At 48.2% G+C, this 15,299-nt stretch overlaps 1 protein-coding gene across 2 annotated transcripts in view; it reads right to left on the bottom strand.

The window, feature by feature from the left end:
- Positions 1–15,299, bottom strand: part of ATRN (attractin) — a 670,776-nt gene that overhangs the window by 36,624 nt on the left and 618,853 nt on the right. For both annotated transcript variants that reach the window (XM_069205063.1, XM_069205055.1), the window contains exons 27-28: positions 10,445–10,552; positions 369–483 (exon numbers count right to left, since the gene is read on the bottom strand). In XM_069205063.1, coding sequence (XP_069061164.1) covers positions 369–483; positions 10,445–10,552 — 223 coding nt within the window. The remainder of the gene's footprint in view (positions 1–368; positions 484–10,444; positions 10,553–15,299) is intronic.

The following is a 15,299-nucleotide window of genomic DNA, read 5'->3' as shown; positions in this document are numbered from 1 at the left end:
TGTATTCAGGCTTTCAGAAGAAGCTTCTACGTTTTGTCATTGTAGATTTACTGCTTGCTTCAATCCATTCTTTAGTAACCCATAACATTTCACTGCTGACTTATATGCAATGGTTTGTAACAGAAAAACTCTACTTTGAGACCCCTCCAAAAGCATCAAGTTCCTCAGAGTGCGTTTCAGAAAGGTATTTCCTTGTAAAACATATCTTTCCAACAAAACAAGTTTTCAAGAGCTAAATTGCCTCTGGTGTGTTTTTTGAAGCCCTTGGATGTACGGTACCAAGCCACAAATGAGAAAACATTCCTAGACATATGTCCACATTTGTATGTAGGTTTAAAAAATAAATAAATAAAAAGAACAATTCTTACCAGACTGCCCAGGTGGTGGAATACCTCCTACTCCACGTGGCAACCGAACAAATATTGAGAGGACAGCAGCTCTGTTACCAAAACAGGGCTCCAGGGCTATAGGTTTTGGAACGGTCTGTATGAAACAAGACGACAAAAAAAAGAGTAAATCTGAAAGGAAATCATGAACATCTGAAGAATAGTAGATGTTTATAAATTCAACAGTGGTAAGTTAACTAATTTTAACAGCTACACCTATTTGCAATTTTTTTGTGATAGGATGGTCAACATTATTAATCTCCAAAAACAAAAATGTCAGCAATTAACTGCCACAGCTTTTTTTCCACAATTGTAAGAAATTGTGTTATCACTGGGTGTGGGGGAGGGAAGGGGAAATAGGCTGTTACCCACTATTAGGAATAAACACAATCCATGTCAGGGTGAACCCTCAAGGTCTATGGCACAGACCAGACATGCTTAACTTAGGGCAATGTGTAAAGGATTTGTGCAGTGCAAAAACAGTAATGAAGCCACAGCATAATAAAAATCCCAAACTGAACAAGAGTAAATAATAAAAAATAGAGTGATAACCAAAACAACAAAAGTCCATTAAGGAGAACCAGACAAATTAATTTTTAATGTCTCTCCGGAGAGAGGTGTTGTCACCTACACAAAAATAGTGCCAAAAACGTAAGCGTCAACCTAGGTCCAGTGGTCATGATAGACCGGGACATAAGCCCAATTTGGGTTTTGGGGTTGACTATGATAGAGAGCGCGTCGGATACAGAAACCAAGTTCAAAAGAGTTGAGGGTTTACCCTGCAACTTAGTCTTAAAATGGTCCAGAAAGTGTTTGCATAGGCTGACAAGGGATGCCACACATTTATGCCCAACACCAGTTTACTGGTGGGGGTGTGACTTCTTGCCCCTCCCAAAGTTATTAAAAGTTGTCAGGGGTTCCCCTACTCTCGTTTCCAAATGTTTGTTTGCCCTACTGCACACAATGACAATGCCTCCAATGCTAAAATCTAAACAGTGAAACTCTTCTTTGTTTAGAGCCTGTGTGCCCGCCCAGAGATGTAACCAGAGTAATGAATAGCCTTTCCTCAGCGGTCACTGGAAACCAGTGCAGGGGCAGCTCTCCCTAACTGGACTTGGTGCCTGACTGACTAGGAGGACAAAGGTGGTCTCTGTCCAGGTGTCCTCTGACATCTGCCTGTGACTGGGAGATGGGGGGGGGGAGATAGGTGAGGGGGAGGTGGGAGGGATAGAAGGGGGGGGGGGGGGAAGAGGGGCCTTTGGAGTAAATAAAGCTCCCAGGCACAGCCCAAAATATCATCCTGCCAGAGAAACAGAGCACAGGACTACTCAAGCTGAGTGACAGCTGGCAGGATAATCTAAAGTAGCCTTCAGGAGTTATTCCGTCTAGTAGTTTTTGCACTATAGCTGTTCAAAATCCCTATGAAAAAATGGATGGGGAAAACGTGCTTTGGGACCCCCCCCCCCCCCTTTTTCTCAGTGCCCCTCCCCTCCTCCCTCGGACCACCCCAAAACTTGAGGCAGCAGCTTACGGGACTAGCAAATGTTTTTGGAAACTTTTGTGAAGATTCATCAAGCGGTGCCAAAGGTCTAGACAAGTAAAAAAGAACAAGTTACTTACCTTCGGTAACAAATTATCTGGTAGAGACTATCTAGCTGCAGATTCCTTACCTTAGAATTCCCTGGCATCTGGAATTTTTCTGTTGAGCAGTACCCTGCGCGCGCCGTCGGGTGGCATCGTTCGGATCCGTGTGAGTCGTCTGGCTCCACGTGGCTTCAGCATTGTTGGAGCCGTCTGACATCACGGCCTTCTATTTAGGCACCACTGCGGCACACGCACGTTAGTTATTTTCCACAACTTCCCACGCCAGAAGCGCAGAGTCATGGAAGAACCAACTATTATTATTTTTTTCTGATTGTCTAAACAAAAAGAAATGCCCTGGAGAAAGGGTAAATATGTGAAAAACAATATATATCCTCAGAGCGGGGAGGCTTGGGTGGGTGTAAGGAATCTGCAGCTAGATAGAGTCTCTACCAGATAATTTGTTACCGAAGGTAAGTAACCTGTTCACCTGATAGAGACTTCTAGCTGCAGATTCCTTACCTTACAATAGATACCCAAGCTATAACTCCTGGCGGTGGGCTGCGAAGATATACTTCACACAAGGAAGTCCTGCAGGAACGAGTGAGCCAAATGCCCCTCTCTTATAGCCTGGCTATCCAGGCAGTAGTGACTTGCAAACGTGTGCAAGGAAGCCCACGCTGCCGCCTGGCAGATGTCTAGTACCGGCACTCCTCAAGCTAACGCCGTGGTAGCAGCTTTCCCTCTGGTAGAGTGAGCTCTCAAGCCCTCAGGAGGCAGCTTCTTAGCCAAAGCGTAGCAAATTTTAATGCAGAGAACAACCCAACGCGAAATGGTTTGTTTCTGGACTGCCCGCCCCTTTTTTGCACCAACGTAACCCAGAAAGACTTGGTAGTCCACCTGGACCTCTTTTGTGCGGTTGAATGATAACATTCTTTTTAGGTCCAGCCGACGGAGGCGCTTCTCTTCTTTAGAGGGATGCAGTGGAGCAAAGAAGGTGGGCAGGGTCAAGATGGAAAGGGTCACCACCTTGGGGGGGGGGGGGACGGGGGGGTGGGGGAACAGGCACGAGTCCTGAGGACAACCTTATCAGGATATATCATGAGATACAGCAGTTTTGATGATAAAGGCTGCATCTCACGCACTCTCCTGGCAGATGTGATCGCCACTAAGAAGGTTGTCTTGATAGTAAGCAGCCGGAGAGAACAATTATGTAAAGACTCAAAAGGAGCACACATTAGAAAAGTAAGCACTAGATTAAGGTCCCACTGGGGCATAAAAAAGGCGTAGGTAGAACATATGTACAAGCCCTTTTAAAAATCTCTGTACAGTAGGGGCCCTAAAGACTGTTGATCAGGCAAGTGATGAAAAGCAGAGAAGGCAGAAAGATAGCCCTTGGCAGTCCCTAAAGATGAACCCTGTTGGGCGAGGGACAGAATAAAAAGAAGGATATTAGAAAGAGAAGAAGAGGATCAATAGACCTCTCTGTACAATATAATGCATAATGTTTCCAACTGCAGGTGTAAACCGTCTTAGTAGAGGGATGCCTGGTTGCCAGAATGACATGACAGACTTTGGAAGTGAGGTCATAAACCATTAACTGCTGCAGCTTAATCTCCGCGCATGAAGCCAGAGTTGACAGGTTCGGTGGAGAACCTTCCCCTGCTGCTTCGACAGAAAATCCTCCCGAAGATGCAACCTGATTGGAGGACTGATGCTCCAGACTCTCTTCGTGCACAATCAGGAGCCACTAGGATTACTTGGGCCCGGTCGTTCTCGATTTTGAGAACTCTGGGCAGAAGTGGTATGGGTGGAAAGGCATACAGGAGGCCTGAGCTCCACTCCCGACAAAGCGTTGCCTAGCGATAGCCGCCTTGGTTACTCCAACGCGCAATACTGCTGACATTGGGCGTTCTCTTCGGAGGCGAACAGATCTAAGACTCTCCCCACTGCTGAAAGTCCTTGCGCCACCTCCGAATGGAGACACCATTCATGATCCGCTAAGCACCAACAGCGGAGTTCGTCCGCTCTGGTGTTCAGAGAACCTGCTAGGTGTTGAACCACCAGGGTTATGCCCTGATGTTCCAGCCATGTCCAGAGACGTAGAGCCTCTTGACAAAAGGTTCACAAGCCCACACCTCCCGGCTTGTTGCAGTACCACATTGCGGTGGTGTTGTCCGTGAACACCTGCAATACCTTCCCTTTCACAACAGGAAGAAATGCCTTTAATGCTAGCCGGATCACCCGAAGCTCCAACAAGATAAGGAATCCGGAATCCGCCGGAGACCAGAGGCCCCTGATCTCCACCTCTCCCAGATGGCCGCCCCATCCCAGAAGTGACGCATCTGTCACTATTGTAAAATCTGGTTGGGGAAGGGCGAGGAGTCTGCCCTTGACCCAATCGCAGTTCACTAACCACCACTGCAGATCCTTTGCAGTTCCCTCAGCGATCTGAACCATGTTGGTAAGATTTCCCTGATGCTTTGGTCATTGGAACTTCAGGTCCCACTGCAGAGCCCTCATATGCCACCTGGCATGCTTAACTAAAAGGATGCAGGAAGCCATGAGTCTCAACAGCCTCAGAGTGTTTGTAAGGAAATGCCTCCTTGGCATGGTTAACCCCTGACTTTTTGCCTTTGCTGATGCTAAGTTATGATTTGAAAGTGTGCTGGGACCCTGCTAACCAGGCCCCAGCACCAGTGTTCTTTCCCTAAACTGTACCTTTGTCTCCACAATTGGCACAACCCTGGCACCCAGGTACGTCCCTTGTAACTGGTACCCCTGGTACCAAGGGCCCTGATGCCAGGGAAGGTCTCTAAGGGCTGCAGCATGTCTTTTGCCACCCCAGGGACCCCTCACTCAGCACATACACACTGCCTGCCAGCTTGTGTGTGCTGGTGGGGAGAAAATGACTAAGTCGACATGGCACTCCCCTCAGAGTGCCATGCCAACCTAACACTGCCTGTGGCATAGATAAGTCACCCCTCTAGCAGGCCTTAGAGCCCTAAGGCAGGGTGCACTATACCACAGGTGAGGGCATATGTGCATGAGCACTATGCCCCTACAGTGTCTAAGCAAAACCTTAGACATTGTAAGTGCAGGGTAGCCATAAGAGTATATGGTCTGGGAGTCTGTCAAACACGAACTCCACAGCACCATAATGGCTACACTGAAAACTGGGAAGTTTGGTATCAAACTTCTCAGCACAATAAATGCACACTGATGCCAGTGTGCACTTTATTGTAAAATACACCCAGAGGCAAATATAACCGACTTCCAGTGTGGGCTGACTAGTTTCTGCCAGCCTGCCACACACCAGACATGTTGCTGGCCACATGGGGAGAGTGCCTAGGTCACTCTGTGGCCAGGAACAAAGCCTGTACTGGGTGGAGGTGCTTCTCACCTCCCTCTGCAGGAACTGTAACAACTGGCGGTGAGCCTCGAAGGCTCACCCCCTATGTTACAGCGCCACAAGGCATCCCAGCTAGTGGAGATGCCCGCCCCCTCCGGCCACTGCCCCCACTTTTGGCAGGAAGGCTGGAGGAGATAATGAGAAAAACAAGGAGGAGTCACCCCCCAGTAAGGACAGCCCCTAAGGTGTCCTGAGCTGAGGTGACTCTTACTTTTAGAAATCCTCCATCTTGTAGAAGGAGGATTCCGCCAATAGAATTAGGGATGTGCCCCCCTGCCCACAGGGAGGAGGCACAAAGAGGGTGTAGCCACCCTCAAGGACAGTAGCCATTGGCTACTGCCCTCCCAGACCTAAACACACCCCTAAATTCAGTATTTAGGAGCTCCCAGAACCGAGGAAGATGGATTCCTGCAACCTAAAGAAGAAGGACTGCTGACCTGAAGCCCTGCAGTGAAGACTGAGACGACAACTGATTTGGCCCCAGCCCCACCGGCCTGTCTCCCTACTTTGAAGAAAACTGCAACAGCGACGCAGCCAACAGGGTCCAGCGAACTCTGAAGCCTCAAAGGACTACCATGCATCTAAAGGACCAAGAAGCTCCAGAGAACAGTGGCACTGTTCAACAAACTGCAACTTTCTGCAACAAAGAAGCAACTTTTAAAGACCACACGTTTCTCGACGGAAGCGTGAGACTTTCCACTCTGCACCCGACGCCCTCGGCTCGACCTGCGGAAAACTAACACTACAGGGAGGACTTCCCGGCGACTGCGAGCCCGTGAGTAGCCAGAGTTGACCCCCCCTGAGCCCCCACAGCGACGCCTGCAGAGGAAATCCAGAGGCTCCCCCTGACCGCGACTGTCTGTAAGAAGGAACCCGACGCCTGGAACCAGCACTTCACCCGCAGCCCCCAGGACCTGAAGGAACCGAACTCCAGTGCAGGAGCGACCCCCAGGCGACCCTCTGCCTAGCCCAGGTGGTGGCTACCCCGAGGAGCCCCCCCTGTGCCTGCCTGCATCATTAAAGAGACCCCCGGGTCTCCCCATTGATTCCTATCAGAAACCCGACGCCTGTTTGCACTCTGCACCCGGCCACCCCTGTGCCGCTGGGGGTGTACTTTCTGTGCCTGCTTGTGTCCCCCCCCAGTGCCCTACAAAACCCCCCTGGTCTGCCCTCCGAGGACGCGGGTACTTACCTGCTGGCAGACTGGAACCGAGGCACCCCTATTTCCACTGAAGCCTATGTGTTTTGGGCACCACTTTGACCTCTGCACCTGACCGGCCCTGAGCTGCTGGTGTGGTAACTTTGGGGTTGCCCTGAACCCCCAACGGTGGGCTACCTTGGACCCAACTGTGAACCCTGTAAGTGTTTTACTTACCTGTGAACTTAACATTTACTTAACTCCCCCAGGAACTGTTGATTTTTGCACTGTGTCCACTTTTAAAATAGCTTATTGCCATTTTTGTCAAATTGTGATTATTCAAAGTTCCTAGAATACCTGAGTGAAATACCTTTCATTTGAAGTATTACTTGTAAATCCTGAACCTGTGGTTCTTAAAATAAACTAAGAAAATATATTTTTCCATTAAAAAAAACTATTGGCCCGGAGTAAGTCTTTGAGTGTGTGTTCCTCATTTATTGCCTGTGTGTGTACAACAAATGCTTAACACTACCCTCTGATAAGCCTATTGCTCGACCACACTACCACAAAACAGAGCATTAGAATTCTCTTTTTGCCACTATCTTACCTCTAAGGGGAACCCTTGGACTCTGTGCACACTATCTCTCACTTTGAGATAGTATATACAGAGCAAACTTCCTACAGCCCCCTTAGACCAAGAAATCAGATTAGAAAAGACAAAGACTAGCACCAAAGAAGATGCAAAGGAAGAGAACTGTGGACCTGCTGACCAAGAAAAGACTCCAAACCCTGCCTGCTGCACCCAGGGCCCGAAAATCGCCACTCCGGAGGAGCTGGACACTGGACTTACCCCAGGAAAACCAGGGGACCTCTAGGCTTCAAGGATCACCCCAGATCTCCCTTCAAGCAAGAACCAACAAGCCAGTGAGTCACTTCACTGACTGCCCAATATCTCCGTAGCCAGAAGTCGTAGCCGGACCAGACGACACACAGACGACAGCCCGGTCTCGATCTACAAATATGCCAAGTTTGGTGGCACTGCTCCCTCCATTGGCCGAGTTCCATTAATACCCTGGTACTGGTCAGCTGACGTCAGACAACCAGAAAACCAGCTCCTATGGAGTTGAAAAAGGATCAGGAGGAAGCCCCAGTGTAGGGACTTCACGAACACCCAGACCTCCTGCCAGAGTGTCCCCCGTGTCCTGTAGGAAGCCCTTAGAGACTCACCTCCAGCTCCAGAGGACTCGGTTGCGCACAACTCCTGGATCTCCAACTCGCCCTGCATCCGGCCGCTCTTCAATGAGGAACCAGCTGTGCTCCGTGAGTTCCCAACCTGCTGCGATCTCCACAGCCCAGTCTGTGCCAGCCTGCCACTTTCAGACAAGTTTCTGACCCCATGGGGTGAGAGCCTTTGTGCACTCAGTGGCCAGAAACAAAGCCTGTCCTGGGTGGAAGTGCTTCACACTTCTGCCCTACAGGAATTTTACTACCGGGCGGTCAGCCTCAAGCCTCTTGTTACAGTGCCTCAGGGCACTCCAGCTAGTGGAGTTGCCCACCCCGCAGACAAAGCCCCACGTTTGGCAGCAAGTCCGGCGGGAAAATTAGGGAAAGCAGGGAGGAGCGAACACCCCACCTCTAAGGTGTCCAGAGCTGAGGTGACCCCCTCCCTGCAGAATCCTCCTTCTTAGTTTGGAGGACAGGGACCAACAGGGTTGGGTTTGTGTTCACCCTCCCCAAAGGGAGTGGACACGAGAAGGGTGTAGCCACCTTCAGGGAGAGTAGCCATTGGCTCCTGCCCCTAAATCCAGGATTTAAGAGCTCCCCTGAACCCAATTTGTCACATCCCTGGTGACCTCACAAGAAAGCAGTACTGCTAAGCTGAAACCCCAGCAGAGAAGGAGGAAGATGAAAACTGACTTGGCCCCAGCCCTACCGGACTGTCTCCTGCTTCAAAGAGCACTGCAAGAAAGCGACGCATCTGAGGGTCCAGCGACCTCTGACAAGCCTCCAGAGGACTGCCTGCATCACAGAGGAACAAGAACTCCTGTGGACAGCGGCCCTGTCCAAGCAGAGTCCACATCTAAGGACTCCAGAGCCTCTACGGATCCGCGAGTCCTGACCACTCTGCACCCGACGCCCACGGCCCATGTATAGGTGGCCCAGCTGACTAGAGAGGATCCCCAGGCGATTCTGAGCAAGTCCCCACCCTTGTTTGACCTCTCCTGTCCTCCACGATGACGCCTGCAGTGTGAATCCAGAGGACCCCCCTGACCGTGAAAGCTCAAGACGAAGATACCAGTCACCAAAAGGTTCACTGCACCCGCAGCTCCCTGGCCTTGGGAAACTCGACCTCTGGTGCAGCAACCTTCAGCAGGCGGGCCACCTACTTGTCCAGCCTGTCGTTTTCTGGAACCAACCCCCTGGACCCAGCCTGCAGCATCTAAGTGACCCCCGGTGTCCCTTCAGAGGAAAGCATTGGGAGCCCGACACTGTTTGCACCGTGCCACCCCTAAGCCGCTGAGGGAGTGTGTGGTGGCCACCTGTGGCTCCTCTCCCCCGGTGCTCCTCTAAACCCCCTCCCCAGTTCTACCCTCCGAAGACGCGGGTACTTACCTGCAAGCAGATCTGAAACTGAGGGCCCCCAGTCTCCACAGGAGCCCATGTTAAACTGGCCTCATCTTTGACCTCTGCACCTGGCCGGCCCCGTGTTGCTGGTGGTGGGTGTTTGGGGTTAACTTGAACCCCAACCTGTGGACTTCCGGAGACTGGAACTGTAAGTCATGTACTTACCTTCAAAGCGTACTAACTTTTCATCCCCCCAGGAACTGTTTCCGAAAAGTCCCAACTTTTAAACAAGAGTATTGCCATTTATTCAAAAACTGTATGACTTGCGAATTTGAATCCAAGTAATATTGATAAGTATGTGAAATATTTATGAACTTACCTGCAACTTGGATCTTGTGGTTCTAGAAATAAATTAACAAAATATATTTGGTCTATATAAAAACAATTGGTCTGAAGTTAAGTCACTGTGTGCTTTTTCTATTGTCTGTACAACAAATGCTTTGCGCTACCCTCTGATAAGCCTAACTGCTCAACCACACTACCACAAAAAAGAGCATTAGTATTATCTACTTTAGCCTCTGTTAAGCCTCTGGGGAACCCCTGGACTCGGTGCACACTATATGTCATTTTGATATAGCATATACAGAGCCAGCTTCCTACACAGAGTGAATGGAAATTGGAGGTTCTTCAGGGTTTAGGTAACCTGTACAAAAGAGCAAAAAGCCATCAGCGCCTCATCACTGAGATCATTATGGGAAAAAGCACCTAGAGTACTTCTGTGCTACTGCCATGAATTCAGTGAAATTTAGGACTCATCATTTTAATATTAGTTGTGTACAAGTTGTTGGAAGTACCATGTTAGAGAGCAGATTATATTCTCATGTGGCCACTTTTGGAATGTTAATTCGGTCAAACAGATGACACTGGCATTTACAGTTATTTGAATTTCACAAACCTCAAAAGAGAATGATAAGCTTCATTTCTCTATATGATAAATAAGGAATAAACTTAACAATAAAGAACTACTTATAGAAAGCAGTTCACATCACACAACAATTTGATATTTAGAAAGATCATAGAAGGACCAGAAGCTGTACCTCTGGTATAAGTAAAGTAAGTAACGAATACTCACTTGTACAAGACAGCGTGTAAAGTGAGGTTTCAGAACATTAATATACAGTAAGCACAGTACAATTTTCACCTTTAGTGCATCATAGGCACCCTGAAACAGACCTGTCCTACAAAGCAAGTTTTTTTTTTTTTTTACAATAAAGTGGCCAAAATAAACAGCACTTGCCAACCATGGGATCTTCTCCACTAACTGAGTAACTATGAACACACACTATCAAAAACATGACTCACCTTTATGCTTCCACCAATTAGATCAGGAGGCTCCTCATCCATCTCCAATGCAACATTAACTGAAGCAAATGGGCGACTTGCCATCTGCTGCATCTCACGGAGAAGTTGCTAATAAAACAAAATAGAAGCAGAATCATGGTTAAACTGCTCTTGCGTCCTGGAAGACCAAGTAATACAAGGCGTACCTTTGGTAACATTTTCTTTGGCCTGTATCCAATTCTTCATTTTTCAAAAATAGCCTCAAGGTGCAGGCTGTATATGGAAAGCTTTGGAGACCCCCACCTATTGGCTGTGCAAAGTTGCATCATGTGATAAAAAAACTGGCACCAGAAGTAGTGTACTGTACGTAAGACATACGCATCTACTTTGTGCCCATCCTCAGTTACAACATTTCTTCAGCACCACAGATCAGATAGGCTGCAAACATTCAAGGCACTACATCATTTTCTTCCTAAAGCCAACTTAACAATTTGTAATTATTTGTGAGTGTTTCATACATCCATCAAAGGATAAATAATAAAAGAAAGTTAATCACCTTTGGTAATTATATTTCTGGTGGATATTGTATCTTACTGCAGATTCTTCACCTTATGACTCTTCCAGGCCCCAAACTGAATCGGAATTATGTTTTGCAAAGCAACATCTCTAGTACGGCCAGGATGCACCACAAGGCTTCAACTGCCCAAGGTATGATATTAGAAAAAGAGGGCAACCCGGTAACTCAGGTCGGAAAATGATTATCTAAAAAGAGATTGGTCTCTATGGGGGAAGTGTAGCCTTAGACTCCCACGTCAATAGTGTCACAAAGAAACTCCTCTCCAAGTTTTGTTGGTTATGTGATAAGTGCATTTATATTGTCACTGTAGGAAAGTACCCTCTTTTTGGCATGGTTAACCCTGCTTTTTGCCTGCTTATCAGTATGCATAGGCAGTTTTCACTGGGATCCTCATAACCAGGACCCCAGTGATTGTCACTGTAAGTCACCCCTATGGAAGGCCCTCCTAGCCCAGAGGGCAGGGTGCAGGTCCCTATGTGTGAGGGCACACCTGCATGAGCAGAGGTGCCCCTATGAACTCCAGCCCCATTGCACTGGACTTAGTGAGTGCGGGACGCATTTTATGCATATACTGGCCAAAGGTCACTACCTATGTCTAGCTACATAATGGTAATTCTGAACCTGGGCATTTTTGGTATCGAAAATGTTGGAATCATACCCCAAACCTGTTGCCAGTATTGGTTGTATGATTCCATGCACCCTGGGGGCTCCTTAGAGGACCCCCAGTATTGCTCCTACCAGTTTTCTGGGGTTTTCTGGGCAGCCTGCGCTGCTGCCACACAGCCAGGTTTCTGCCCTCCTGCTGCTTGACCAGCTCAGGCAGGGGAAGGCAAAACAAAGTATTTCCCTTGGAAATAGGTGTTACAAGCCTTGGGAAAGGTAGCCTCCCCAAGCCACTGGTTTGCTTTGAAAGGCAAATTGGGTGCCCTCCTTGAATAATCCAGTTTGCACCCACACAGGGACCCCCGGGCCCCTGCACTGGCGCGAAAAAGGACAAAGGAAAGGAGAGTGACCACTCGCCTATCCATCACCACACCAGGGGTGGTGCCCAGAACTCCTTCAGGTGGCCACCTTATCCTGCCATCTTGAAACCAAGATGAGCAGAAGCCTCTGGGAGTATCTGAGTGGCCAGGTCAGGCAGGTGACGTCCCAGACCCCTCCTGACCGGTGGTCACCTTGCTAAATGACCAATCCCCCTTTTAGGGCTATTTAGGGACTCCCTTCCGGGTGAGTCCCCAGATTCAACATGCAAGACTCCACCAGGACTCCTCTGCATTGTTTACTTCCACTTCTGGCCAATGGAACCGCAACTGGACTCCTCAGGAACCAACAAGACTGCAACTCTTGCGAAGACTTCACTTTGCAACATTGTTTCTTCAGCTCCTTCCAGCAACTGTTACATTTCCCCAAGTGTGCATCCTCTGAGGTCAGCGAGACTTCAGCCTGCACCAAGAAGCAAGAAGGAATCTCCCTTGGTATGAAGGAGTCACTCCCCTGCATCTGCAGGCACCAACTGTAACGTCGTCCAGCTGTGTGGATCTGCTCTCCTCTGGAACTGCGTGGATCCTACAGGAAAAGTGGTCGTCTGGAGTGCTCCCCTTAGTCCTCTTTGCCAGCAGTCTCACATGGGATATGGTAAGCCCCTGCCTCTACTTACAGGACAGTACCCCTGTGCACTGCGACTCTTGCAGCTGCAAGGCTCGTTGTCAGTCTCCGGGTAGCCCTGGCCCCCAGCACTTCTTCATGCCAAGCACAGTCTCCTCTCTGCTGCTCCAGCGACGTGGGACTCCTCTTCACGTGTGCTGACTGGGCCTCACTGCGACTTACTGTGCCTGCTGCCAGTGGGTTGCCTATGGGGGCTGTGACTGCTTCTGTTGGGTCATCCCAGATTCCCCTCTAAGGGTCGAGTCCCATGGGCTTTGCTGGTACTCTTCAGCCTTGCAACTCTTTTACTCCTCTTGCATTTGCCAAGGCTTGTTGGTGGTTCTCCAACCCCTCAAACCATCTGGAACCCAACAACCAATATGGGACACCATCTGCATCGCTCCAAGGACTCCTCTTCAGCACCTAAGCTCCACAGCTGGTGGTCTTTCCCAGTTGACCTGGTTCTTTATCCACAGAAGGGTGGGTAGTAGCTCCTGCCCCCACTGGACACTCCATCATGGACTGGACTCTGTCCCCTTCTTTTTCAGGTCCTCTTCTACCCGAATCCACCTTTGGTTTCTCCTAGTCTGGTCCTGTTCTTGTATAAGTATTTTTCCAAGTCCTGTTACTCCTTGCAGTTCGCTGAGGTTTTCCCATGAAACTAAGATTGACACGTCAATGGTTGTGGGTCCTGTTGCCCCATCCTCTGGTGTCTCCTGTTCTTACTTTGTCCTGATGTTGACCCTGTTCCAAGTAAATGTCAAGGGGTCGAAACGTCAACAGTAATTTATGTGGACTAGTTTTTAATAATTTGGATTGTGGTCTTCAACACTCATTATGAGTGCTGTTCATAACATATCTTCCCAATCAGAAACACGTATATATATTTGTATATAATAATACAAGCACACTTTTCAGTCACTCTACTCACTCACTGCGCCTTCAAGATAGGTCATCAGGAGATACAAGGAACCCGTCAATATCTGTTTTAGGTGCTTTTTCCCGCATTACATAAAAGCAGGTGCCAAGGAAGCTAAAGCGTAAATTACAGCAACAATGAGACTAGATAACACTAACTACCATAGGAATAACAGTCACTAACATGGAAGAAGGTCGGTCGGTGAGGAATGTGATAGAATATATATAGCCCAGCTGTAGGTGTTCTGCTGAAATACGTTGGTCGTTACTTACATTTGAACATGCCTTTGTTTTGGTCAAGATTATAATACGATTGAAATTGTGCCTGGACGTAAGCAGCATATTTGTTTGGGTGGAGGGAGGGAGGGAAGAGGGAGGGAGGGAAGAGGGAGGGAGGGAAGAGGGAGGGAGGGAAGAGGGAGGGAGGGAAGAGGGAAGAGGGAAGAGGGAGGAGAGAGAGAGAGAGAGAGAGAGAGAGAGAGAGAGAGAGAGAGAGTGTGTGTGTGTGTGTGTGTGTGTGTGTGTGTGTGTGTATATATATATATATATATATGGAAAATGTCACTTAACCAGTGTACATCTGTTCGTGGCATGTTCTGCTGTGCATATGGACTCCGACATCTAGTGTTGGGCTTGGAGTGTTACAAGTTGTTTTTCTTCTAAGAAGTCTTTTAGAGTCACGGGATCGAGTGACTACTCCTCTTTGGTTCCATTGCGCATGGGCATCGACTCCATTCTTAGATTGTTTTCCCGCAGAGGGTAAAGGAAGGAGTGATAGAGTATATCGGTATAAAGAAAGAGATTTACATGCCACTGTAAATGTATATACAGATGTGAAGCAAGACTCAGAACAAAGTTAATCCAATTGTAGATGAAGGAAGACCTCCTTAAATATCTTAACATCCTTAGGCAATACTGTATATATATATATTATTTCATCAACCACATCTTCTTTGGACATTAATGATGTTATTGGTTCACTTGTGAATATCTATGTATAACTCCATGTGCAGTAAAAAAAAATGCCATAGCCAACACGTTTCGTCCCCCAGGACCTCTTCAGGGCTCACAAATTAAATTGATTCTTCCTCCCACAGCATTCCGGTATTGCGACTGTATGAAGTTGGATCTGTATAAACTATTTCAAAGTAAGAAATAGCATGCACAGAGTCCAAGGGTTCCCATTAGAGGTAAGATAGTGGAAAAAAGAGATAATTCTAATGCTCTATTTTGTGGTAGTGTGGTCGAGCAGTAGGCTTATCAGAGGGTAGTGTTAAGCATTTGTAGTAGACACACAGGCAATAAATGAGGAACACACACTCAAAGACAATTCCAGGCCAACAGGTTTTTATACAGAAAAATATATTTTCTTAGTTTATTTTAAGAACCACAGGTTCAAGATTTACAAACAATACTTTAAATGAAAGGTATTTCACTCAGGTATCTTAGGAACTTTGAGTCATCACAATAGCATGTACAGTTTTGGCAAAAATGCCAATAAGCTATTTTAAAATTGGACACAAGCAGGCACAGAAAGTACACCCTCAGCGGCACAGGGGCGGCCGGGTGCAGAGTGCAAACAGGCGTTGGGTTTGCAATAGGATTCAATGGGAGACCCAGGGGTCTCTTCAGCGATGCAGGCAGCCCAAGGGGGGGCTCCTCGGGGTAGCCACCACATGGGCTTGGAAGAGGGCCACCTGGGGGTCACTCCTGCACTGGAGTTCGGTTCCTTCAGGT

The sequence above is a fragment of the Pleurodeles waltl genome, chromosome 1_2 (genome assembly GCF_031143425.1).
Source record: "Pleurodeles waltl isolate 20211129_DDA chromosome 1_2, aPleWal1.hap1.20221129, whole genome shotgun sequence".
NCBI lineage: Eukaryota > Metazoa > Chordata > Amphibia > Caudata > Salamandridae > Pleurodeles > Pleurodeles waltl.
Note: the sequence above shows the minus strand (reverse complement) of the source record. Positions and strands in the feature narration are given on the sequence as shown.